Source organism: Cryptomeria japonica, chromosome 1, assembly GCF_030272615.1.
Source record: "Cryptomeria japonica chromosome 1, Sugi_1.0, whole genome shotgun sequence".
In the NCBI taxonomy this organism is placed as follows: Eukaryota; Viridiplantae; Streptophyta; class Pinopsida; order Cupressales; family Cupressaceae; genus Cryptomeria; species Cryptomeria japonica.
Window position 1 is genome coordinate 717,470,658 of NC_081405.1, and position 25,694 is coordinate 717,496,351.

Here is a 25,694-nt window from a genome sequence, read left to right on the forward strand (position 1 = left end):
ATAATTACTTATCTGTGTAAAGTGAAATGTTATAATAAACTGAAGTGTCCAATTGCATTTCTTGGTGCATAATGCTTATCATTATTTCAATCCATGCTCTCAAGTAATGGTTGGAAACTTAGAGTAGTGGGTGGAGAAATATATGAATCTGAATTAGATGAAGATACATGAACTCTAGGCCCAATTCCAACACCACCGCTCAAGGATCTAAGAAATGGAAGTAGAGTCTCCACCAATGTATGGCATCTCTTCTCTTTCCCTCCTTTTGAATTCCTTTCTTGCCCAAAAGTCTATAAATGGCTTTGTACTTAGCATATAACTTTAGAAGGTGTTGTTGGACATGGTTTAGCATCTCAGCATGGTATTTATGCAAGGTAATACTTCAATTGGTTAATGTCTCCAAACATTTTTGTTTTGCAATGAACACAAGTTGTCTCCCATCTTTGTTCTAGGGATAGCACATTTTCAAACAAGGATTCTTTTTAATTGAGGTTGACATTGTGATTAGAATAATTTATAAATATGATGTATGCTGCAATAAGATATAAATGGAAAATAAGTTAAGATTTATGATTTTTAATTAAATTTTTTTTTTAAAGAAAAATATTCAAAATAATTAGTGTTTGTAGATATAAATTTTGAAAATTTGCAAAAGAAAGGGTTTGTTCTTTGTTCTATTAACATAGAGTAAAAGAACAAAAAACAAATGTAGAACACAATGGAAATTTAGAAACAATAACAAAAAAATCTTCAAAATAAAAATTATCTTTTCAAACTTGTCTCAAATTGATAGTAGACTGTTCCAAATCAATGGGCTCTTTCAAATCTTGCTTAATCTATGTGCTGGTTTTTTCTTCAATGGCATATATTTTTTGCTCCAAAACATTTAATTTCCTCCGTGTGCTTGAAATTGAAGTGAATGTTCTTTTAGAGTGTAAGAGGTCATTTTAAGTCTTTTGTTTTTATTTAAGTCATTTTGTTTTCTTGTTTTTTTTTTAATCTGTCGTAGTTGAGTCTTCTCCTTTGGACTCACCACCTAGAGACTCGCCGAGTCTCGTTGAGTATTGTAATTATGGTTACAACACAACGTTGCTAGCTTGAATTTGAATCTGCATGAGTACATTAAGATCATCAATGATTTGGAGTGAATAACAAAATTTTTATCCACAACAAAATGAACAAACATTTGAGGCATACTAGTTCAATTTTATCAATAGGAAGTGATTGGGATCTTTGGAATATTGTGTCCACATATATGCAATCATAATTGATGATTTGTCATATACAAATCATAATGGATGTATACCACGTGCAAATTCTTATAACAAGTTTTGTAATCTATTATTTGGTAGTACTAACTATATAGATGTTGGAAATGAGCAACTATTTTTAATGTGGAGTACTTCTCCAACCGTGATGCCTTGAACATAGGTAAGACATATGCTTAGTGTTGGTGTTGGAAATAAGGTACACTTGGACCGACGATGATTTGGTCCAAGAGGGGCCAATAGCTCAGTTGTAGAGCACTCCAGTAGCGTATGGAAGGTCCTAGGTTCGAGTCCTAGCTGTCCATGTCTCAACATGGTATCCGAGCCAAGTCTAGGCTAGGATCCCCAAGCACACGAGAGGTGTGGCTTAAGGGGGGGGGGGGGGGGGGGGGTGTTGGTGTTGGAAATAAGCCACACCCGAACCGACGATAGACTGGTCCAAGAGGGGCCAGTAGCTCAATGGTAGAGCACTCTAGCAGCGTATGGAAGGTCCTAGGTTCGAGTCCTAGCTGGTCCATGTCTCAACACTTAGGACTCTTATATGTCCTCTGAATCTCTGATACACAAGTATTAATGTGGTGTAGCTAAAATTTTAAGGCTTGAACTAATAAATCCTCTTAATTAGATTTAATTGATAATTTGCATATAATGGTGAATTTTGTAAATCTAAGTTATTTTTTATTTAATTATTTTCATTTTTAATAAAAAATTATATGCTAAAATCAAATATACATTTAGATTTTTAAAAATATGGGTGGGTATGATATTATATTCTAAAGTTACATTGAGACAATTGTTTTGTCTCTTAATTAGAAATAATTGTAACACAAGAAAATTATAGCCTTATTAGGAAAATAATCAAGTTACCATTTCAATAGAGTAAAAAGGAAAAAATAACGCTTATGTTGAAGTGCAGCCCTCGCATTTTGGGGTGGATGGGGAACAATCTTGCTCATTAGGGTTGTCCCACCCAATTTGTAGACTCCTGTCATCCTCAACAAGCTCCTAGCTAGCAAGAGCCAAGTGAGTTATTTCTCCCTTATCAAGAGGGACCATTCATGCCATTGAGAGGACACAAAGTTTGATGTGAAGGTAAAGACCACCCACCTTGGTGGTTGAAAGGTGGCAGAGGTGAGCAAGTCCCCAAAGTGGTTGAGAGGAGTGATCGCTCTCTAGTAGTTGCAAGAGTAGTGTTAAGAAGATTCATAATGGTTACACCATTGGTCCCAATGGGGTATTTGGCATAAGTAGATGTAGAAGGCAAAAAGCCTGGTTATTGTGCAAAGGGCATTCCCCTAATGATCAAGAAGGGTTTGAAGATGCTGGAGTTCCAACACAATCGTGCTGGCTTGAATTTGATGCTTTCTGATGTGCCAGCCCACAACAAGTGTCCCTCTTCTTTTAACATCAAAGATGCAATCTCCCAAAATCTTAAATATCATCTAGCAAATCAATTTTCCTTTTCAGAAACTATTTGTTTAGTCCTTATGGTGAGGAGGTTGGTAAACTCATGGATAAATAGAGATATCCCACACATACCAACAATTCATGTAAAAGAACATTAATATATCTCAAGGTATAAATAACAATAATAGAACAGCTATGACAGAATAATGATATCTTTATTGAATTCTCAAATATGCCAGTACAATACCATCTTTGCCCAAGTTCCATCCATACCATATTTAGACTCAACGGTTGGCCAAGTTGCCAACTGTCACTAACTACCAACTACCCCACGGGAACCTTTCGGCGACTCAAACATAATCAACATAAACACCCGACCCCACTATAAACTAACATGTGTTATTGACCCCTAACATCAGCGCCCCCAAAAAAGTAGTCGCCTTCCAGATGACCAAGACAACAGGAGTTGGAATAACAAACAAAAGACTAAGACTGAGAAGCGGGAGGAGGCGTCCCTATGGTGGTCGAAGAAGAAGGTTGTTGCCCTGTATGGAGTCTGAGGTTCTTCTCTGCTATCAGCTGCCGCTCCCGTGCCTTCTTGACCATGTGTGTGGCCTCCAATAGTTTTTTGTCCTTTTGCTCCATCTGTAGAGTAAGCTTAGCCACCTGTTTTGCTAGTACCTGTACCTCCGTCTGCATGCTGCAACGGGCCTCATAAGTAGTCACCTTCGTTTCTAGCTCAATCCTCAGGTTCTACTCCACTGCGGCTAACTTCGCACGCTTCTCCCCATCCTTCTCTAGTTTTGCTGCATATAGCCGCTGGGTCTGCTGCTCTATCTGACTCTGTCGCATCTGCAGGTAGACATTCCAGAAAGATCCTTCCATATTGCTCAAAGTCGCATGTGCGTCCACTCTTGTACCATCTTCGATGTACTACTGTCTGGCCACCCTTGTTGCTCAAAGTGGCGTGCAAATGCTTCCGCACATCCGAAAGTCATGAAGTGGCACAACTTCACAACTTCGCAGCGTCAGTTGAGTTGCTGACATCCATCTGTACAGTCAACTGTGCCATTCCATGTGCTATATCTGAAATCCCCTGTAGCTCCCCAAAGAACCACTGGAGCGAGCTTGCTGGATCACTAGGGTCCGACGGAGTGAGGTGAAGACCTGCCAGTAGTCCTTTGGACCTGCTCTCCTCAACATCGATGATCTTCGGGCCGTGTCCACCACTTCCAATTGCTCTGTTCTGCTCCTCTGCAGACATCCTCCCATCCTGATCTGTGATAGGGGTGGTCCTATGCTGTGTCTGGCTCCATCCAACTGCCGTGGCATGTGGTGAAGGCGAGGTGGGAGGGTGAGGTGTGAGTGCAAACTGCCCCAACCACTCATCCATAGATGCATCTATATCCTCGTCCGTTAGTGTGTCTAGTACCGCCAACTCCTCCAGACCATCTCCTCCTATCATCGGTACATCCCCAAACTCATCTCCCCCTGTTGGTACCGTACTAGTACATGTCGTACTAGTATCAATCGTACTAGTATCTGACGTACTATTTCCCGTCGTATCGGTATCCGACGTACTAGTACCCATCGTACCAGTACCTCTCCTGTACGATTGCTTCCTGTACTGTTGTCTTCACAACTTCCTCTAGTACGACTGTCCCTTGAACTACTCCATTTGGGCTATGCTGTATGGCCTCCTCTACCACCGTACGGTCTGCCATTCTCCTGCTGCCTAGGTCACTACCCGTATGGTCAGGCTTATTGGTACTCTCTGCTGCTGGTACAACTTGTGACTCGAGTACAACCAGATTGATATGCGGTAGTGACACCCGTCGTCGTGCTGGTGGTTCTCCTTCATCAATTCTCCTGAACAACACCCCTACTGGTCTTACGTCCCCTACAGGGCTAGCCATTGTAAGTGCTTTCTGTGGTACTGTTGACGTGTATTTTATACACAATCATACACAGAATAAAATACCTAAGGGTATCTTATCCTCTCTTGAATAAAGCCTCTAACTGCTGAAGATTCGCATGAAGGATCAGTTAGGATGACTCCAAGGTTCCTTTTGGTAGGGTCTCTACATGTGGATAAGCTCTTCGTGGTATGATGTGATTTGCTGAAATCACAAGGGGACTTACATTGAACTTCCGATCTGCTTTGCTGGACACAGGCTCTTACTAACTTAGATTAAAAAAAATGGAAAAAGGATAAGGGCGAAGAGAGGATCTAATCCTAATACTAAGAATGTAGGAGCAATGACTTGACCTTTTGATGAAACTCTAACTAGGTCTTGTTTTGACATCAATGGAACATCTACACAAGACTAGTGCGATCTTCTAAGGGGAGCTTTATGATGTTCAAATTATCACCGCAGGGATAGATACCATCCAAGTTGATGCATATCAATGAAGAGGCGACAAATTGAAATTGAGCTTAGGCTGAATGATTCCAGTTGACTACGCAAGGCAAGTCTGCAATCAACAAACTGCTAGTAGTATGGATGTACGAATTCCACCATCAATCAATCACATTTCCTCCATTCATCTAATTATCTACCATCTAAGATTGAAGACTTCAACAAGAAACCATGCAAATTGCAAGAAAACGACATATTTCACCATTACTTCAATGAAAATGGAGTTTGTTTACAATCAATGGCAACAATTTCTTGCCTTGTCCTCCTATTCTACTCTAATTGCTATTCTATCAATTATATTCTAACTCTTCCAACTATTTACAACTCTCTCTAATCATCTAAAAATTTTCTTTTTTACAAAATGAAATGCCTGGGCTTATATAGTGCCCACAATACAATTTGATGGCTTAGATCAATTCAAGATCAATGGCCAAGATTTTACAATGAAAACCCTAATTAGGGTTTGTTACAACCATTACATAACATTTAATGCTTGACCAATGATAAAATTGTATTGCTTGGACACATGTCCCTTCTAGAAAAATCGACCAATGGATAGCCGGGGTAGGTACATCGAAGTTTGTGCCACCTTCCATGAGTTAAGTACATTGAATCTGGACATGCTGAGGTGGGCTTCACTGACTGGAGGAGTGATGACTGGGATGCCACCTCATCTGACACTTGAAGCTTGCTAGATATTCAATTTGATGTCGTTGAGAGGCTATCTTTAATTAACTCTTGTTCTAACTCCTTTCGTCCTTGATGTGCAGGATGATGTACCTCGCCTTGGAACGCTGGATTGGAAGAGGTCGCCCTTGTCTTGGCTTGATCGTCCTGGCGAAGACCGTCCTGGTGAAGACCGTCCTTGATCCGGCTTGATTTTCCTTGAAGAGACCTCCATTTGATGCCTACAACATTTCAAAATTAGTAACATGATTTTGCAATGAATAGATAGAGAGCAAATTTTAGGAAACTTAATGATAAGTCCTTTATTAATCATTTCCTAAAAACAACTGAGCTAAGGCAAAACAAAATTTCAAAATCCAAAATTAAGGAAATGACGATCAACGTTCAAAATCAAAACAATAAATCCATATCGTCATACCTCTTTGAGAGCTTAACTCTAAAATGCAAAATAAAGGAATTTGCCTAGGCAAAATTTGAAATTCGATAGTCTTGATGTGATCTTCAAAAGAACGTTCCTCTTATCAACTTCGCCACCCCTTCAAGTCTTGGACGTGATTTCCTCTTCAAGTTAGCAATTTCGCCATCTTTGATATGTCCTTGACGTGATATCCAATGCCTTGGACAAGTTCGCACTTCCTTGGATAGTACTAACGCCTTCCTTTGGATATAAATTCGCACCTCCTTGAACACAATTTCGCACCTTCTCAAATCGCATGTGAATGAAGAATGATAATGTGAAAATGAAGATTCTCACCCTCCCTTTATAGCGCTCACCTCATACTTACCTTAAGGCCGACTTGGTAATAATAAAGCAATTATAAATGATTTTTAATAAATAACAAAGGCCGACCTTCATAAAATAAACTCAAGCGCTCCATTTTTATTGCAAACAATAATTAATTAATTAAATTTCCTTGTTTATTAATTAATAAATTCGATTTTTTTTTTTTTTACAAGGCAAAAATAATTAATTAATGTTTTGCGCAAATTTTAAATGCCATTTTAATTGAATTTTCAAAGATTATCGATTTTTAGCATTTAAAATAAATTCAGAAATGTTTGTTTGAATGCCAAATTGTGAAGGTGAAAGATACGTACCTCATCGCCCAGGTCCCTGACTGAGGGACAGGAGCGATCCATCAACTTTGTCATGACTCTTGCAATTTTTACGTCCAAGGTCCTCATCTCCACGTTGATTTTGCGATGTTTGTTGGGTCCTTCAAGCTTGAATGTCTTTCTTGTGCGAACAAGTGTATCTCATGACCATTATCGCCCTGGTCCCTTGGAGAGGGACAGGAGCGATCTCCATTCTTTTACGTGAGGTTCTTCGTTCTTGATGTCAATTCCTCGTCCATTATCCTTTAAACAACGTTTTGAACCTTTTGCAAGTTTGTTTTGCCATGATCTTCAAAGGAAAATGAGTGCTTTGGCAAATATCGCCCTGGTCCCTTCCTGAGGGACAGGAGCGATCCTAGTGTCCTGGCTCAAATTTGCAAACTTTTGATCTTCGTTCTTCGTTCATTGCCTTCCAAAGGACGTCCTTGATCTTGCGTGAACTTGCCTTGACATGCATTTAAAGGAACATGAGTGTTTTAATGAAATCGCCTTGGTCCTTGTCCAAAGGACAGGAGCGATATGAGTTCCTTAGCTTAATTGATAGCATTTGGACGTTCCAAACTTTGATATATCACTTTCAAAAGACGCCTTGGACCTCTTGCGACCTTGGAAAACCTTGACCTCACGTGATTTTTGCATGAATTAGCAAATATATTCAACATCGCTCTGGTCCCTTCCTGAGGGACAGGAGCGAACTTCATGATTTTGAGCTTGTCATTGCCTTTTTCAACTTGCCATTGTCATCATCGTGCAAAATAAAGTTCCTTGATCCTTCGTGATCACTTGATGCTTGATAAACTTTCAAATTTTATGCCTTTATGCAAATTTCGCTCTGGTCCCTTGGAGAGGGACAGGAGCGATTTTAGCTCTATGGGCCTTATTTCACTTTGTCACCTTCAAAACTTATATTCAACGGGTTCGTAATGTGCTCTTCTATTCATCCATGCCTTGAGATCGGTTCAAACTGTGCAAGAAAGTCATCCACAACAAAAATCGCTCTGGTCCCTTCCTGAGGGACAGGAGCGAACTAGGCATTTTGGGACCCTCGTTGACGTTTCAAAATCTTCAATTTGTCTTCAATGAGTTCATTTTACCTCCTTTCTTGCCTTTGAACGTAAAATTTGTTTGATCTTTGCCCAGATCGTACCTTATGAAGAATTTCGCTCTGGTCCTTCAGTGAGGGACAGGAGCGAATTTGACCCTCTAGGCAAAACTTCATCATTTCCTTGTTTTTGATCAAGTCTGGATGTTCTATCATGCTCATTTCGTCCTTCACCATGCCTTTGATGTCTCGATTCGTCCAAACAAGGTCAGGAATGGCTCAACTAAGCATTTTCGCTCTGGTGCCTTGGTGAGGGACACGAGCGATTCGCCTTGGTCCCTTGGAGAGGGACAGGAGCGCTTTTCGCTCTGGACCCTTGGAGAAGGACACGAGCGAAATTTGACTTTTCGCACTCTCAATCAGGACAATTTTAATGGAATATAACATTTAAGTATAAGAATTCTTATACTTTAAGTTATATTCCATATATACTTTCAGGATGTTTGAGAGTGGTTTCAGACCTCCAGGAGTTATATTGCAAAATCTAGTTTTTGGAGGTTTTTTCAGTTTCCAGACTTAGTCAAATTCAGGATCAGGGCATTCCAGACTTAGCCAAATTTCAGGATCAGGACCTCACTCAGGCCGGACTTGCTATCTTATGTGATCCCCTGGGCGATGCTTCAAGTTATATTCATTTGATAAAATGCACCTCTCTGGACCTTTTCACATCGTCAAGACGTTAAAATCTTGCAAGGACAAAGCAAAATTGGATTTGTAGCTCCGGTCCTTCACTGAGGGACAGGAGCGATTTTTCCCCTGGAGGCATTTCTGTGCTCATGAAAATCTTCAATTTATATTCAATGGAAAGATCTCGCCTTTCTCCATCACTTCCAATTCGCAATTCATCTTGACCCTGCAAGAATAGTAAGATATTTGAAAACGAGCTCCCGTCCTTCACTGAGGGACAGGAGCGATTTTGCTCCTACAAGCCAAAATATCATGATTTTACACATTTTATCACTTCACAAGGCGAAAACAAATCATTTGAAATGCCTAGGATCAAAATTCAAAAAAGTCAAAATTTGGTCAAAAATATTCAATTGGACAAAAAATCATATTTCATCTTCAACACTTAGACAAATTTAAGCTCTGCATCAACATTCCAATTGAAAATTAGACCATTCTGGCGAATTCATTGCATTCAAAATTTGCATTCTAGAAAAGGAAATTCAAAAAGCTCCCAAAACTGACTGGATTTTGGTCCGAAAAGACGGTAATTAAAACCCTAAGGCTTGACCCTAAATCCAGACAACTAACAAACTAACAAAACCCTAGAAAAAGCAAAGCGAAAACGAACAAAACGAGCAAAAAAACATGGGTCCCCATTTGCAATGGGGCGATGTGTGAAAACGTCACAACAGGTACCAAGTGTGCTGAAGAGGACAATTTGGGGGTGTAAATTTCACTTGTGTGCTTTTCCACTGTGCTCGCAACCCTCCATGCTGCTCTTCCTCCTCCTCCCCTTCCTGTTGTTGTGATTCCACTTCCCCTTCATCCTCTCCTGTCGTGTGTGGTGCCATATGGAATCCTTCACCTCCACTCTCCTGCTCCTCAGTTTCTTCGGCCTCCTCCTCGGAATCCTCGGTACTGCTATCATCTTCAACTTCAACGGACATGTCCAGCTTCCTCCTCTTTGCCGTCTGCGTGGTGTCACCAAGAGTGTCCAAATGGGCATAATAGTACATGAACGGCTTATTGGGTTCCACCCTTCTGCATGGTTCGAAAGTACCCCACATTTCTAGCGGCACTTGCAGATGTACGACATCCAGGAATAGACTGATGGTGTGGTGGCACATGTAAAATGTCTTAATGCTCTCAGCTAGAAGCTGCCCCTAGTTGTAAACTTTGCCACACTTAATGCCATTCATCAACCCTATCATCTAGATGGCTATATCGGATGCACGGCCTTCCCTTGTGAGCCGACTTTTTACCAAGTCCATCAGCATTCTCCATTCTCTTGGTGCGATAAAAGCACGCTTCAATCCCCTACTCTTAGACTAGGCGCTCTTCCATTGCTCTTCTGTCAGGTCATCTCTGCATACCAAGTCCAACAGCCACTTCTTTTTCTCTTTGGTGAGCTTCTTGGCCGGTTTCGCTACAGATGCTCCCTTCTCGGGTATACCAAATACCCTGCTGAAGTCTTCAGCCTTGAAGGAAACCCGTACCGTGCAGCCCTGGAACTGAATGATGGAAGTCCTTTCCTGGTGGTTGTATCTAGACACCATGGTGCGCAACACCAGCTCAAAATCCTTGATGTTGAATATCGACATTTGAATGGCATGGTCTACTTGTGCTTTCTTAAGAGAGTCCTTTATCACATGGTCGGGGTTTCCTCCAACCAAGTACGACATTCGCTACTAGTCACGCTCTCAAAGGCTACATTCTCGGCAGTGATTCCCTCCGGATCTTTCTGCACTTTTGGCCTTCTTACTGCTGCTGGTTGGGTCTGTAGCGATCATGGTTGCACTGTAACTGCTTTGCCCTGTGTCTGTTTTCTTGTTTTTGTCCAGTCCTTAACTGTTATTATAACGGTCTGCAAGTGTGACTCGCCAATTTGTACGGACCATTGGACCAACTGTTGCCTCGACACCGTACAGATTAGTTCGTACACTTCCCTTCCCTGACCGTGCAACCTCTTCAACCTGCGCAAACTCTGCACTTTGGGCTGTACGGACGACCCAAATTTCTGTACTAATACCTTCGAACTTTTTATGCAATTCCTCTCGATGTCGGCAAACTGTACGGTCCCCTTTCTTCTGCCCGTACGATATTCTTTTCCCTTGCGTTGACAACCATACGTTGTTGTACGGACTTTCAAACTCAATGTATGGGTTGCAATGTATTACGTACGAATTACCTTGTGCTTGTCGTACGCTGTGATGTGAATACCATATGTCGTACGGACTGGGTCGTGGATGCCGACACAAACTGTATGGGCTTGGTGTGGTCGACGTACACCGTATGGTGTTTTACTCTGTGGTCGTTGTACGGTGTTTTGCTCTGGGGTCGCCATACGGTGTTTTGCTCTGGGGTCGCCGTACGGTGTTTTTGCTCTATACTTTCACTTCCGTACGCACAATCCGTATGTCGTACGGATAAAGATGTGTGCACTGCCTCCTCTGCTCGTCCGTACATGCAATCCGTACGTCGTACAGACTCCACTTGCTTGCTGTGCGTGTTGGCCGTACAACCCTTCTTGCATTCTCCTTTTCTCCTTTGCCTGTTCTGCTTCCACAAGCGTGATTTCGTCAGTGTGTCATGTACAATTGAGCTCTTGGGGGTTTTTTATAGTCATTTGATCTTTTTCAGGGTTAGGGTTAGGTTTAAATATTTCATTAACTTTTTATATAATAATTTCCTCCTTATTAATTGTATTTTTCCCTTACTTATTTCCATCACTTTTGCCTTACACTTTAATTTTTTTATGCTTATCAGCCCTGGCCTTTTTATTTCTTCCACGTACTTTTCATTTCTGACTTCTAGTACCCCCTTCTTTAACAATTGTTTAAAATCTTCAAGCAATAATATTTCTTAAATTCAACCTTCCGTACCTTCAATATACTAAGGTATCCTGGGGTCCGTTTCCGTCGTGCATTCGGCCCTTTCTGATCTTCAGGATAGCTTGTTGCCTTTTCAGATGCCTCCAAATTTTTTTGCCCTCTTAGTTTCCTCTTTGCTGTATGGATACCTGATTTTTTCTTTGCTATTCCCTTGCCATGCGTTCCAATTTCTTTCCACCTTTTATTTGGCCCTTTGCCAACGTCCTTGCTTTCTATGTTCCTCTTCACACCTGAGGAATCACCCTGGGGCCTTACCCTTATCTCCGAATCGTGTAACCACATACGTGCAACATCCTCCTGTAGCATTCTTGTGCACAACACGCCCCCACGTACTCCAGGTCCCATATCTTGTCAACTAACGGAGCTGGTCCCACCCCCCTAATATCGCTCGTCAATGTAGCGGCCTGCATACTGTTGATACCATTTTACTTTTTCTCCGTCAAACTCTAGAGGTCCTACGAGGTTAGGGATCACCCAGTGTAACGAATTTGGTCTGGCTTCCAATTCGCCTGGCTGGGAGGTGATGATGAATAGGTCTTTTGTTTTGAGCACCATCTTTAAGCAGGGATCGAGAGTTACCCCGTACTCCTCTAAGTCAAGTTCTTCCTCTAGGTCTACAAGTTCCTCCTCTTTATTTGCATTCTCGGCTTTCCTTTTGGCTTCGGCCTCTTCATCGATATCGTATGCTACGTACCCTTCTTGAAGACCCTCATATGGGGCCCGCTTCTTCCAATGTCTTGAAATCCGTACCCATACAGTTGGATCCCCAAAATACGCGTTTGTTAGGTGTTTGTGGATCCTGGGAACCGCAACACCTTCCACCCGCTTCGGCACAAACCGTTCTTCCATGGCTGCAAGAGGCTTTGCCCAATCTTCATCTCTTCGGTAAGGCTCAGCTTTCACCATCGAGTCTTCGTCGGCTTCTCTGCTTTGGCCAATGGTCCAGTTCCCTTTTGTAGCGTATCCCAGCATGTTGATCTCGATCACAGGTTTGTTTCGTTCTTTGTAGACTTTCAGTTTCGAACCATTCACTGGGTCCCTGATTGGATTGTTATCCACGGTGGATAGCTTCACTACCCCGTTCTTGCCGACCTCTCTGATCTTATAGGGTCCAGGCCAATGAACTTTAAACTTCCCCGGTCGGAGTTTGTTCCGGTCGTTATACTTCAAAACCAAGTGGCTCGGCCGGAAGTTGACCTGCCGTAGGTGCTTGTCATGCCAGCACTTCCACCGTCGTTGCACTACCTCCGTTGCCTATTGTGCCATCTACCTTTGTTCGTCCAGTTTCACCAGGCTGTCAAGCCTTGCACTCAAGCTTTCTTCATCACCGAGTCTATTATCCACCGCCACCCGTAGGCTTGGTATGGTGTACTTGGCAGGTACGACTGCCTCTTGTCCGTACATGAGCTGGAACAGGGTATGCCCAATAGTGACCTTGTAGGTCATGCAGTAAACCCACAATACGACTGGTAGCCTTTCCTCCCAATCCTCTTGCTCCACCCCACGCGACTTATAAACTATTGACACCAATACCTTGTTGGTTGCTTCTGCTTGTCTGTTAGCTCGAGGGTAGTACGGAATAGAGAGATTGTGAAAAATTTTGAACTCTACGGTCATGGTATGGATTACTTGGTTGACAAAGTGCACTCCCCTATCACTGGTGATGTGAAGGAGTATGTTGTACCTAGTGACGATCTGTTCATACAAGAACCATGCCGTACTTAGAGCCGTGTTATCTGGTAAGGCTCTGGCTTCTGCCCACTTAGTGAGGTATTTCGTAGCCACTACAATATATTTGCACCTGTGCATGCTACTCGGCTTCAAGGGTCCTACAAAGTCCAGACCCCACTGTTCAAATAGCTCTTGTGGCTGAGAGGGAAAGAGGGGCATGAAGTCCCGCTTGAGCGGCTTCCCTGCACGTTGGGAGTGTCACACTTGACCACCCACTCCCGGGCATCAGTGTGTAGAGTTGGCCACCACAGACCGGCCAGAAGTGCTTTCCTTGTAGTTGCATCTAGTCCCATGCGTCCGCCTGCTAACCCGTCATGTGCTTCCTTCAAGACACTGGGGATTTCCTCCTCCATAACACATCTTCTCAAGATTTGATCGGGGCCCATTTTATACATTAGGCCATTGATCAGTTGGAAAGTCTTACTCTTCAGTGCCAGCTTCCACCGTTCCCCCGGGGTCATCTCTTTTGGGAATGTGGAAGTAGAGAGGTACTGGCCGATCTTCTCATACCATGATGGTAGTACTACAATCTGGGACAAGTGTGCATCTGGGAAGTCCTCGTTCACCCCTTCAGTCGGTTCTCCAGACCTGATCCTTGATAGTTGGTTGGCTATCACATGGGGGCTTACCTGGCCGCACAATAATGGTGAAGGTGAATTCTTGCAAGAGTAGTAGCCATCTACTTACTCGACCTTGGATAATTGGTTTATTTACCAAGTACATTAGTGCCTGACGGTCCACGTAAAACGTGAACAGAGTAGCCAATAGGAAGTGGTGAAACTTTTGTACCGTGTACACCATCTCGAGTGCCTCCCTCTCCGTTGTGGTGTAGTTTCGTTCAGCCCTTGACAAAAGTTGGTTGGCGAAAAAAATGGGGTGATCTAGTCCTTGTGTCCCCACTTGTGCAAGGGTAGCACCAACCGCGAAGTTGGAGGCATCGACGTGTACGTGAAACTCTTTATTCCAATCCGGGTACACTAGTATTGGTGCACTCACCAACCGATCTTTCACTTCCTTGAAGGCTCGTTCCTGCTCCGTATCCCATATGAACGGCTCTCCCTTCCTTGTGAGCTTGTCTAGGGGCTAGGAGACTTGTGCAAAGCCTTTGATAAATCTCCGGTAGTAGCCAACGTGGCCTAAGAATGACTTCACCCCTATTATATTCGTCAGATTCTCCATGTTGACGATCACTCCTATCTTATCTGGGTCTGTCTTCAGACCTTCTTTACAAACAATGTGGCCAAGGAGCTTTCCTTGCGGTACCATCTGTCTTCAGACCTTCTTTACAAACAATGTGGCCAAGGAGCTTTCCTTGCGGTACCATAAACTTGCACTTCTTCGGATTAAGAGCTAGCCTAGCTTTCCGACACCTCTCCATACATTCTCCGAGTGCCTTAGATGGGTGTCCTGATCACTGAAAAATCGACCAGGCATCCGAGAATGCCCTGAAGTTTCCTACGAACATTTTGTCAAAGATGTGTAAAATTATTCTCTAGAAGGTTGCCGATGCATTACATAGCCCGAAGGGCATGCGATTGTAGGCATACACTCTTCCGCAATACTTATCTGATTGTATCTCGAGAACCCATCCAGAAATGTGTATATCTCGTGCCCAGCTACTTATTCCAGAATGCTGTCAGTGAATGGGATTGGAAATGGATCTTTGATTGTTACTGTGTTTAGGTACTTGAAGTCTACGCATATCCTTATCAGATTAGCCTCCTTGAGAGAAATGACTATTGGGGAAACCCAGTCACTTGTTTCCACTTTAAATACGATCCCAGCTTCCAACATTTTGTTGATTTTCTCATTCACCTTGGCCGCATAGTTTTTGTTCATTGTGTACGGTCTCCTTCATACGGGTTGGGCTCCTGGTACAAGGGATATGCGATGTACGCACAATTCCGGAGGTAACCCCCTTCAAGTCCTTGTAGGTCCAAGCAAAGACGTCCTTGTATTCTAGGAATATCCTGAAGGTTGCCGCCTTCAGTACAGGGTTCCAGTCATCCCCTATGAGTATCACCTGTGGGTCCTCGTCCTTGCCTAGATTGACTTTTTTCACATCCCTTTCCTTGTACTTGATGGGTTTTTCCCATTCAAACTGGTGGGCTGGTGTGTCATCCACCCGTGCCATCCCTTCCTGGTACCTATCGTACTCCGGGGGAAATGACTACTCTTTCGTACCGCCACTTGATTCCCGAATCTTGCATATTTGTAGCATGTGGCACTCTGGGTGGAAGACCTCGTAGTCCTCCATCTGCCAATGGAAGAGTCCGGCCAATGAACTAGTTCCATCTTTAGAGCATCCATCCAGTTCCAACACTCCTTCCTCGTGCCATCCCTTCCTAGTACCTGCCATACTCCAGGGGAAATGACTACTCTTCCGTACCGCCACTTGATTCCTGAATCTCGCATATTTGCAGCATGTGGCACTCCGGGTGGAAGACCTCGTAGTCCTCCATCTGCCAATGGAAGAGTCCGGCCAATGAACTAGTTCCATCTTTACAGCATCCATCCAGTTCCAACACTCCTTCCTCGTTGGGTTCCTTCCCTCCTTTGTCTCCTTTGGAACCCCACTCCCATCTATTTGAGTCCTCCGAGTCAGAGTCAGACGACGCAAGCTCTTCATTGACGGACTGATTCCTCAGGTCAATCACATACTTATGACCTTCACTCTCGATTGAGTGTATTCTTCTTCCAGTTAATGATTGGCCCTAGCCATGATCAACCATCCCTTTCCTGGGAGGGTGTCGTACACTTTTCTCTCCAGTGGAATGACTACGAAGTCCAGAAGGAATTGTTGTGTCCCGATCACCACCTTTTGTGCCATGAGAGTCCCGAGGGGTTTGATGGTGTGCTGATCCACACCAACGAGGTGGAATGTTGGTGGCCAGAGGGTAGCCTTGCCAAGACCTCTCCAAGTTTCTTCCGGTAGCACGTTGACTCCAGACCCGCCATCCACAATGGTCTTTGTGAGCTTCTATCCCATTATCTCCATCTCCACCACGATAGGTTTGCGTCCAATGCTTATGGTGAGCAGCATAGGGTCTATGGCATTCGCACCAGGTTCCTTCACTGGAGCCGTACTAGGTGGTTCTGTCGTCGTTCGATGTTCCTGGTCGACGGTGCTGTCACCGACTGCATTTGTCAGGGCCATCCTCAACTGCGGCATGGTCTACAGGAGGTTGGATACCTGTACGGGTATAGTGGTTTGTAACATATGCTTAATGATAGTTTTTTCTGGTCCTGACCAGAGTGGGGTATTGGCAGTCGGATGTGAGGCTCTCTGTTCTTCTGCCATCGCACGCTCAATGTCTTCCCTGGCTTCTTGGAGTCTTTCCTTCTTCGTGCGAACGACATGATACATGGCTTTCTTGTTTTGCAATCTTGTGATTGCCAGTACACCTTCCTCCAATTCTTCTACCTCCAGCATATTCACCCCTTTTTGCTTTGGACACTGTGTCCTCGTGATTCCCCGGACCGCACCATTTGCACAACAAACTTCTTGCGTCATCTCCATTTTGACACTCCCGCGCAAAGTGACCCCATTCGTTGCATTTCCGGCATTGGATCATGGGTCGTCCTTTTGCGTTGTATTGAATTCTACTCCCCGACGTGTTATTGTTGGACTTGTTGTTACCTCGTCGGTTGTTTCGGTACCCTCCAGGAGAGGCGTTCGAGTTTGCGCTTCCTTAATGGTCGAGTTGGGCATAGAGCACTTGTGTGCTCCGCGCTTTCAAGTTGTATGGGCATTCCTTACCCTCCAGGAGAGGCGTTCGAGTTTGCGCTTCCTTAATGGTCGAGTTGGGCATAGAGCACTTGTGTGCTCCGCGCTTTCAAGTTGTATGGGCATTCCTTAATGGAATGCCCTATTACTTGGCAGATGTCACAGAAGGCTTTTTCGAGGGCAACTCCCCTTCCGTCTTACGGTCGGTGCACCATTGTTCGTTCCCTTCCTTGCCATTTTCTTTGTCAGCTTTTAGTTCTTTCATCATCCTCATCATATCCCTTCGGAATGCTTGTACGGTCTTGGATTCCCCATCGCTGTCTTCATCCGTACTATCACCATCACTCACTCGACGCTTCCCTCGAGATGTCTTATTTTCACTCTCAATATCCATCGCGCGGTTGTATGCTTCGTCATACGAGGGCAGAGGGACCACTTTCATCTTCCGTCTGAGAGGCGGTACTGGTCCTTCAACAAACCATCTCTTCTTCAGGCCATCAGCCGGCTGGTTCTCCATTTTGTTGAGCAGTTCCCTCAGTCTTCTGTTATAGGCCCGCACACTTTCACATTTTCCCTGCTTGGTATTGTAAATTTCCGCCACTATTTCATTGTCATCCCGTAGGAGTTTGAACTCCTCTTGGAAAGCCTTCTTCAGATTGTTCCATGATGTTTTATATTGGGCATCCAGGTCCGTATACCAATCGATTGCTATTCCTCGCAGGGTGGTTGGAAATGCCTTCAACCAGTAATCCTGGTCGTCCTGGCCATTTGCCTCCCAAATGGTCATGCATGTCTTACAATGTCGTACGGGATCCTCCAACCTGTCGCCCATGAATTTTGGAAGCTTCTGTTTCTTTGGAGTGTGTGCTATTGTTTCTGTCCGGAGGGTTTTATGTAGCACTTGGAAGTTATTATATGCCCGGAAGGTATTATGTGTTTGGAAGGTACCGTACGCTTTTGACCTGGTTGGACCCCTGTCCGCAAGGCTTTGGTCACCCTCGCTCCTATAGTCCCTCCTTCCTGGGGTTTCTGGATCTGACCCTCCTATTTTGGTTCCCTCTGACAAGGACAAATTCCTGATGCTGGATAATGTCGTTTCAAAAATATTGGCGATCTCTTCGTGCAAATCTCGTACCGCCTCCTCTCCTTGTTTAGAATATTGTGACGGGTTGCTCTGCGACTCGGCTCTGGAGTCTTCTTCACTTGACGTTGAGTGTGGGGCTTGGTCGGCGAGATCTTCCTCTGCTATGTCTGGAAGTGGCAGGTTCTTGGCGACCTCCTCCAACTCCTTCCACGTACACGACCTTTGTCTCTCCCGACTACGACTCCGACTCACACTCCGACTTCTGCTATGTTCCTCAGGGCTCTTTGAGTTGGCAACTTCCCTTAGCCGTCGTCTTCGCTTGACCTGTTCTTTTATGCGGAGAGATCTCTATACAGTTCCTTCGTCTACTCCTTCGGTGGTAGTGGTACGTTTGTCTTTGTTTGGCCTTAGGGTCATTAAGTGCCAGGGGTACGACGTCGGCTTGTCTCTCTTTCCTCTTTCTCCCTACGGTTCCGTTCTTCGTACCTTTGGAGTGCTTGTTGCCGGTGGAGTTCCTGTGAAGTTTCCTCCCTTCGGTCTTGGAGTGCAATCAAATTGTTGGCTAGCAACCTTGGAATACTTCCGAGTAGATCAAAGACGGGAGTGTTGACGGTGAGTTCACCACGGACCGTGCCTTCAGAGACGGCTCTCTCCTAAGCTTCCCTCTGCACGTACTGCGTGACCGACACGTCCCACAACTCTACCAAGTCTGCCGTCAACTGATCCTCTCGTGCCTCTTCCGCGGTACTTTCTTCGTGTGTGTTACTGTCTATGACAGTTATTTGTTGGTTGAATGGCCGGCCCATTAATTCCTTATGCCAACAACCATAGTTATCTCCAGGTTCGTTCAGGCAATGACGCCAAAATGTTTAGTCCTTATGGTGAGGTTGGTAAACTCACGGATAAACAGGGATATCCCACAGGTACCAACAATTCATGTAACAGAATTTTAATATATCTCAAGGCATAAATAACAATAACAGAACAACTATGACAGAATAATGATATCTTTATTGAATTCTCAAATATGCCAGTACAATATCATCTTTGCCCAGGTTCCATCCATACTATATATAGACTCGACGGTTGGCCAAGTTGCCAACCATCACTAACTACCAACTATTCCACGGGAACCTTTCGGTGACTCAAACATAACCAACATAAACACTTGACCCCACTATAAACTAGCATGTGTTATTGACCCCTAACACTATTCTACATCTGGCCCTAGCCAACATCAGTGCTACCCCCAATGATCTGATGCATGTCATTGAGCTTCAGCACAAACATCATTCCCTTAATCAGGAAAACTACAGGCTGCTAATTCGTAATCTGCATGAGATAAAAGATGATTAGTGGGTGATTGTCAGCGCTCTACACAATCTAGAAGGTTGGCAAACTTCAGACATTGCTACAAAACAATTTAGATAAGGATTGATGCAATTGGGAGAATCCTAAGGACTGATCACATAACAAGAGAACAATTTCCTACACCATTAGTAGCAGCATGCTAACACATTAAAATATATTCCCAATCAGCAACTGATTTCAGTGAATGAATTTGCTGTTTCCTATGAGCATTGGAACATGTATCCATGCAGGCAAGGAGATGTGCCAACTAGCTGGGTTTGGAATCCAGAGGGCAATGTTGTGACCTAATCACACATCACCCCATTCCAAATGGGGACCCCCTACATTTTTGTCCACTTGGTCTTTTGGTTGTCGTTTTTTGGGTAGTCTAGAAGCAATTCCTTCGGTCTCCTCGAGTCCCCAAATGTTTTGGCGAATTTCGGCTAAGTCTGCAAGTGTTTTGGGGGAATTTGGCCAAGTTTGGAAGCATGTATTGTCTATTTTAGGGTATTTCCCTTCAAACACTACTTTGTAAAAATGATTCGGGCATTGAGAGATGTGCTGGAATCATCAACAAAAAATGGAGGCAAAAGCCGAAGCCTCACATTTCAAAGATGCCCAAGCAGCTCACCAGCATGGACTTCAAACAAGAATATGGTGATTGTGTGCTGATGATGAGACGGGTTATGGGATGTCCACAAGCTTACATCTTTGACTCTTGGATGTTCTACATCATTGAAGAACTAATGGATGCCATAAAGATGGTGGATTGGGCAAAAATAATCAGCAACAACCTGGACGAGCAACTAAGGAATTTGAGGCAGTCCCAGTCCTTCTATAGGAGCTCGTATATTGTCTACATGTTGGCTAGAATGGGCAAGTTTAGCGGATTATCAACGAAAGGGCCCATGGGATGCGGTCTAGGATAGATGAAAGTCTACGAGTGCTATTTATAGTTGCATTTGTACAACACTACTTCCTTCAAGAAAGCAAGTGACACCTTCATGATGCACATTGCCAGATCTTTGCAAGGAGGTGTTCACACAAGGTTGTCACAATAAGCGAGGAAGTTGGTAAAGAAGTATGGGGCCTAGTACATTCAGTTTCCAAGATTTACTTATATCAGGGTCCAAGGATTCTCTGCCCAGCTCTATAGGCTCCCAAGATATCCAACAGATAAAATGGTGCTATTGGAAGTAATGAGACAACTTATTGCCTATGACAAGATTCAAAAGAAGAAGAAGATTGGGCTTGAGTTTCCTATTGTCATAGGAGATTATGATAAATTGTGCCCATCATTGGCAGCAGCAAAGAAGTCAACGAATGAACTGTTATTCTACCACCTCACACCACAAGGTCGGATTTTAATCCATATGATAAGATAAGGATGGTAGCTGGCATAGGATTATTTGGCTAACGCCAAGAGGCACAGGCATGCGATGCAGCTGGAGGATTATTGGGCTAACGCCAAGGATGACTATATGAGATCGGAAGAAGAATGTTTTCTAGATTGCCTGTTAAATTGATAAGAATATGTGAAATCATTCAAGTGTCAGACCAAATAGAAGATGTGAATACTGTTCACCCAGATTATGAAAAGGAAAAAGATGAGCTGATTCAGGCACCTAATTGGTCAGAACCAGAATTAGATGATTTGGATATCTTAAGCAGGCCAGTTATGAAATTCACAAGGCATTGGGTAGAACGTCACATCGCTAAGTTTGAAGGCAAAGAATGCCCACTTGACTTACAGTTTGATGGGAGACTTGGAATCCCAAGATGAGGCCGCTGAAGGATCATTAGGAGCTCAGGCCCAAGAAGAAGCAATTCCACAAGAAAGTATAGAACGTGGAAAGGAGAAAAGTGTTCCTGGGATTTCACAGGCAAGGAAAAGGAAGGAGGTTCAAAGAGAGGAACCACAACAGAAGATGCCAAGGTTGGAGGAAGCGCGGTTGCCAGATAGCTCTTCAAGTTTGTAGGAAGTCGACATCTTCACAGGATAAGTAATAGGGAATCAGCCACATGAAGAAAACTAGGACATTTCTCAGGCGCAAGATATACTTAGTGCCAATGCTTTCCAAAGGCTTGTTTAGCAGAACTTCCTCCGGATACAGAACAATAGGCTCAAGATTGTTTCAGGGAAACAACAATTGAGGACTTAGGACCTTTTGAGGAATTTACACAAGAACAAGATTAGCTTGAGATATAGGATCAGTGGGCAGCCCCTTCAGATTGGTTGAAAGAAAGAATGAGGAAAGAGCCAGAGGAAGAGATGGATCCTGCACTTGAGATTGAAGAATTTTTGAACAGAATAAACAAGCCAGTAGAGAAGGTGGCGAAGAAATTCTTTAAATTTATGAGAGATGAATGAGGATCCAGGACTTTGCATATAGCTATGCCCAGGGTTGACAAGGACAAGAATGAAATCACTTTGGATGAGTATGATATTGGGGCATGATACCAAGGCACAAGTGATAGAAGAATTTGATGAGTCTTCCTTATCATTGAAGGAGCAGATGAAGAAAGTGGAAGAAAAAAATAGAAAGTTGAAGAGTGAGAACAAAGCCTTATGCGAATATGTACGACGCTTAATGCGTCCATTTAGAGAAGAAGATCAGACTTTTGTTCCTCCCTCTTTTCCAAATGAATCAGATGGACTTGAAGAAATAAGGAAAACTGCTCAATGTTCTAAAGAATGGCTAGAGAACATCTTCACTACAACTTGCAAGTTCATTGAAGATTTGGCTCAATTCTACTAGAGGATCCTGGCTATCTTTGGCAGATTGGAAAGTGTGGACAATTCATGGGAGGATACACATATCTATCAGGACTTGACTATTACACATCTTGAGGCACTAATGGAGATTCCCAAGTAGGCGTTGATAGATGAAGAAGTCGTTAGGGAAAATGAGGCATATGACTTCCCTCGGTGGTTCTATGCAGTAAGTACTAGGAAGGAATTCTTCGAGAGATCTAATATAGAGTCAACTCTATTGAGGATAGTGGTCAAGAAAATTCAGGAGAAAATCCTCAATACCATTGAAGCATTGTTTGCAAAAAGACTAACTAAAGAGGAGCTAACAGTGGACAACCTGAAGGACAGACTGCATGAATTCTTCTTCATGAATCCTTCTAAAAGGAACATCTGGAGAATGTTTCCTCGTTCTCAAGCATAATGCGCAAGACCCAAGAGATTGTGCCAAGATGGGAGAAGTTTTTCTTCGAGTGTGAAAAGGATATTGCCACATTGGAATACAAGTTGGAGACCATGCCAAGTGTTTCCGTTGGAGAGCTTGAGGTCATCGTGACTAAATTCATCACATTTGCCATCAAGGAGAGAGGTAATGGTCGTCCTATTTTGGAGGAGAATATATTAAATGCATGGAGTGATGGGTCATTTATTGCATAGTGGGCGCTTTGATGGATTAGTGGGTTTTTAAATGCCAATAGGTGTGATTCCTTATCTACGACCATGCTCACTACTTGGCGCCACTTATGACCATTCTTGGTCAAACCCTAATTAGGGTTTTGCATGGGTAAATCTTTGCTGTTGATCTTATTGTAATCTAGGCCGTCCATTTTCATTTTGGGGCCTATAAAAGAGGTTCACCCTTCATTTGTAAAGGGGGGAGAATTTGTATGAAATTGTTGCTTTAAGTTGTCAAGATAATAAGAGTGATTCATTGATTTTGGTGATTACTTGAGTTATTTTGAAGTTGCATGGTTTCTCTCCTTCACTTAGATTAGATTTGTTTTCAAGCAAGTAGATGAATGGAATAGATAGCATTGTTTCATGGTGAAATCATTCACTCATACGTTTTGTAGGTCAATGATTTCTTTTTGTAGTGTAAGGTTGGTCCGAGTCCCTTGAATGTGTATGTTTAACTTCTATTGTTGAGTGAACATTGTTCTTTGATGGTGCTCATTGGTAATATGAAAATCTTTTGCACAATCTTTGAAGATTGCACCTCCCTTTACGTAGTTGTGTGATGTTGGCGAAACAGAGTGTGGTCGATTTCTCCTAAGCCTTTGTTGTCTTTTGAGTTCCTTAGATTAGATTAGAATCTCTCTAAACCCTTTTCTATTTACTTTCCGCACTTTAATGAGAAAAGTTCCAAAAAAAAACACTTATCATTGCAAAATTTCCTTGAAATACATATTTGTTCAAGTCCTTTTCACTGCACTAAGTCCCCCTTGGATTACCAACAAAACATCGAGCCAAACAAGCTCATCCAATATAAAGTCGCAAGTTCGCAGTAGGAACCTTGGAGTTGCCTCTATGAACTTCACAATCTTAGCATACGAGGGGTCTTTACTCAAGAGAGGATAGAGTGACCATTGGAAACTTTATTCTGTGTTGGTGTGGTCATAAAACACCCGTCAACAGGCAGTATTTATGCTAGTCAAGCCACTGGAAAAGACATTGCACCAATCTCCAAAACATCAGCTGAGACCATTTTAGTTTCTGTGTTACTCCATTTTGTTCTGTCAAACTTACTCTGTATCTCTACTTCTGAAATTCTTGATTGTTTACTTTATTTTGAAGAGATTGTCTTTCCTTGAATTCCCTTGTTTGAGCCCTTGTAATCTGCCCCCACAAGGTAAGTCTTTTTTTTTTTTTTTTTGTTAACTTAGGGGTATCCTCATGACCCAACCCAGCGCCCGACCTACCTTGCCTTGGTCGGTCTTACTGTCAAGTTGGGGCCAGGAAGGGGCGAGACTAATCCCCTAAGGATGCACACAATCACCTGCAAACCATGTGCATCAAGCAAACCCGAGCCTCGGAGTTGAACCCGAGACCAATGGGGAGCAAAACCACAAGATACAGTTGGAAAGGAATTTTGTAAGTTTATCAACTATTAAGGTACAATCTTTTTGATTATTAAAAAAATATGGAATAACAAGAAAATGTCAACAGGTCAATTATTCTGGGAAGTCTTTCCTGTAGCTGCAATCAATCAATCAGGGAACTACTCTCTATACTTGATTATAAGTTTCTAAACTTTTTATTTTTGAGTTACATAGAACATCGTTGGTCTTAATTTCTAATTCTTTGTTAGTTACTAATTTTTCAGCATTGTATAATTGAATCTTTGAGTTTTTATATTACTTGCAGATACTGATACAGCCACGCAAGCTCTACAACTAATAAATGGTTTCCAATTAAAGGGAAAGCCAATGGTTATTCAGTATGGTCGTAAAGAAGTTGGAAATGACAAGTGTACAAATTAGACTATAATGATTAGGGTGGACCTACATCTACAACAGAAAAATCCTGTTATATGAAATCATTTGATGGACTATATACATTTTAAAAGATGCAGTCGGCAAGAGCTGTTGCATAGAGAATTGTGGATTAAAAGCATCGGATGGTGGGGCAATCTACATGTGGAACATGAGCCACAGTGCTTGGGAATTGAAGAACACGCAGGCATGGATTGATGTTTTACATAGTGGGTGGATCTTTAAAGGAAACGTTGTATACAGCCGCCTATTAAGTTTCAAGATGCACAGAGCACATGAAGGTGGGAACGGAGGACACTATATCTTGATTGATATATTAATATCAGTTGTAGGACAAGCAGGCATGGAATGCTTTTTACAGTAGGGTGTGTATCTTTAATGGAAATGTTGTATATAGCCTAGGAGTTTCAAGATGCACAGAGCACATTAAGGTGGGAAAGGAGGAAACTAAATCTTGATTGGATATATTAATATCTGTTCTGGCATGCTGGACCTGAAAGGGAGAGAAGTACCGTAGTTAAAAATTGAAAGCAGTGACTTTATTCTACACAAGATTCTATTTATTAAGCATTGGCAAAATCAATAACTCAGATCCATTTTGATGTGTTAACCCATGATTCCCTGCCCGTCACCCATAACCGTGCAATCTCTGTATACAAAGACCGTTCCCATGATTTGGGGTGAACTTATAAGTGCCCTCTTTTTGAGTTCCTGAGTTTTCCTGACCCTTCCTAAAAGGTGCTTGACGGAACATGCCAAGTGTCTATTATAAGAAATTGCTCCCACATCCACTTTAAAAGGTAGCATGTCCAATCTAATGGGCTTTTCTTTTGTATTTCAAAATTTGGCATTGTAAAATATGTAACAAAAGTTCTCATATGGCAGTCACCAAACAAATTCTCCTTAAACATGCCTCTGTAGCAGGTTTTAACATGCAGAGGATTCCATTGCTGTAAATTCCTATTATAATTTCTCTTGGTTTCAGATATAATCAAATT

General features: G+C 42.9%; 1 protein-coding gene across 1 annotated transcript in view; it reads left to right on the forward strand.

The window, feature by feature from the left end:
* LOC131056780 (uncharacterized) overlaps nucleotides 1-25,286 on the forward strand; it is a 136,246-nt gene extending 110,960 nt beyond the window's left edge. The window contains exon 7 of the mRNA XM_057991044.2: nucleotides 24,569-25,286. Within this exon, the coding sequence (XP_057847027.2) occupies nucleotides 24,569-24,684 (116 nt within the window). The 3' untranslated portion in view covers nucleotides 24,685-25,286. The remainder of the gene's footprint in view (nucleotides 1-24,568) is intronic.
* Nucleotides 25,287-25,694: the final 408 nt, after the last annotated feature.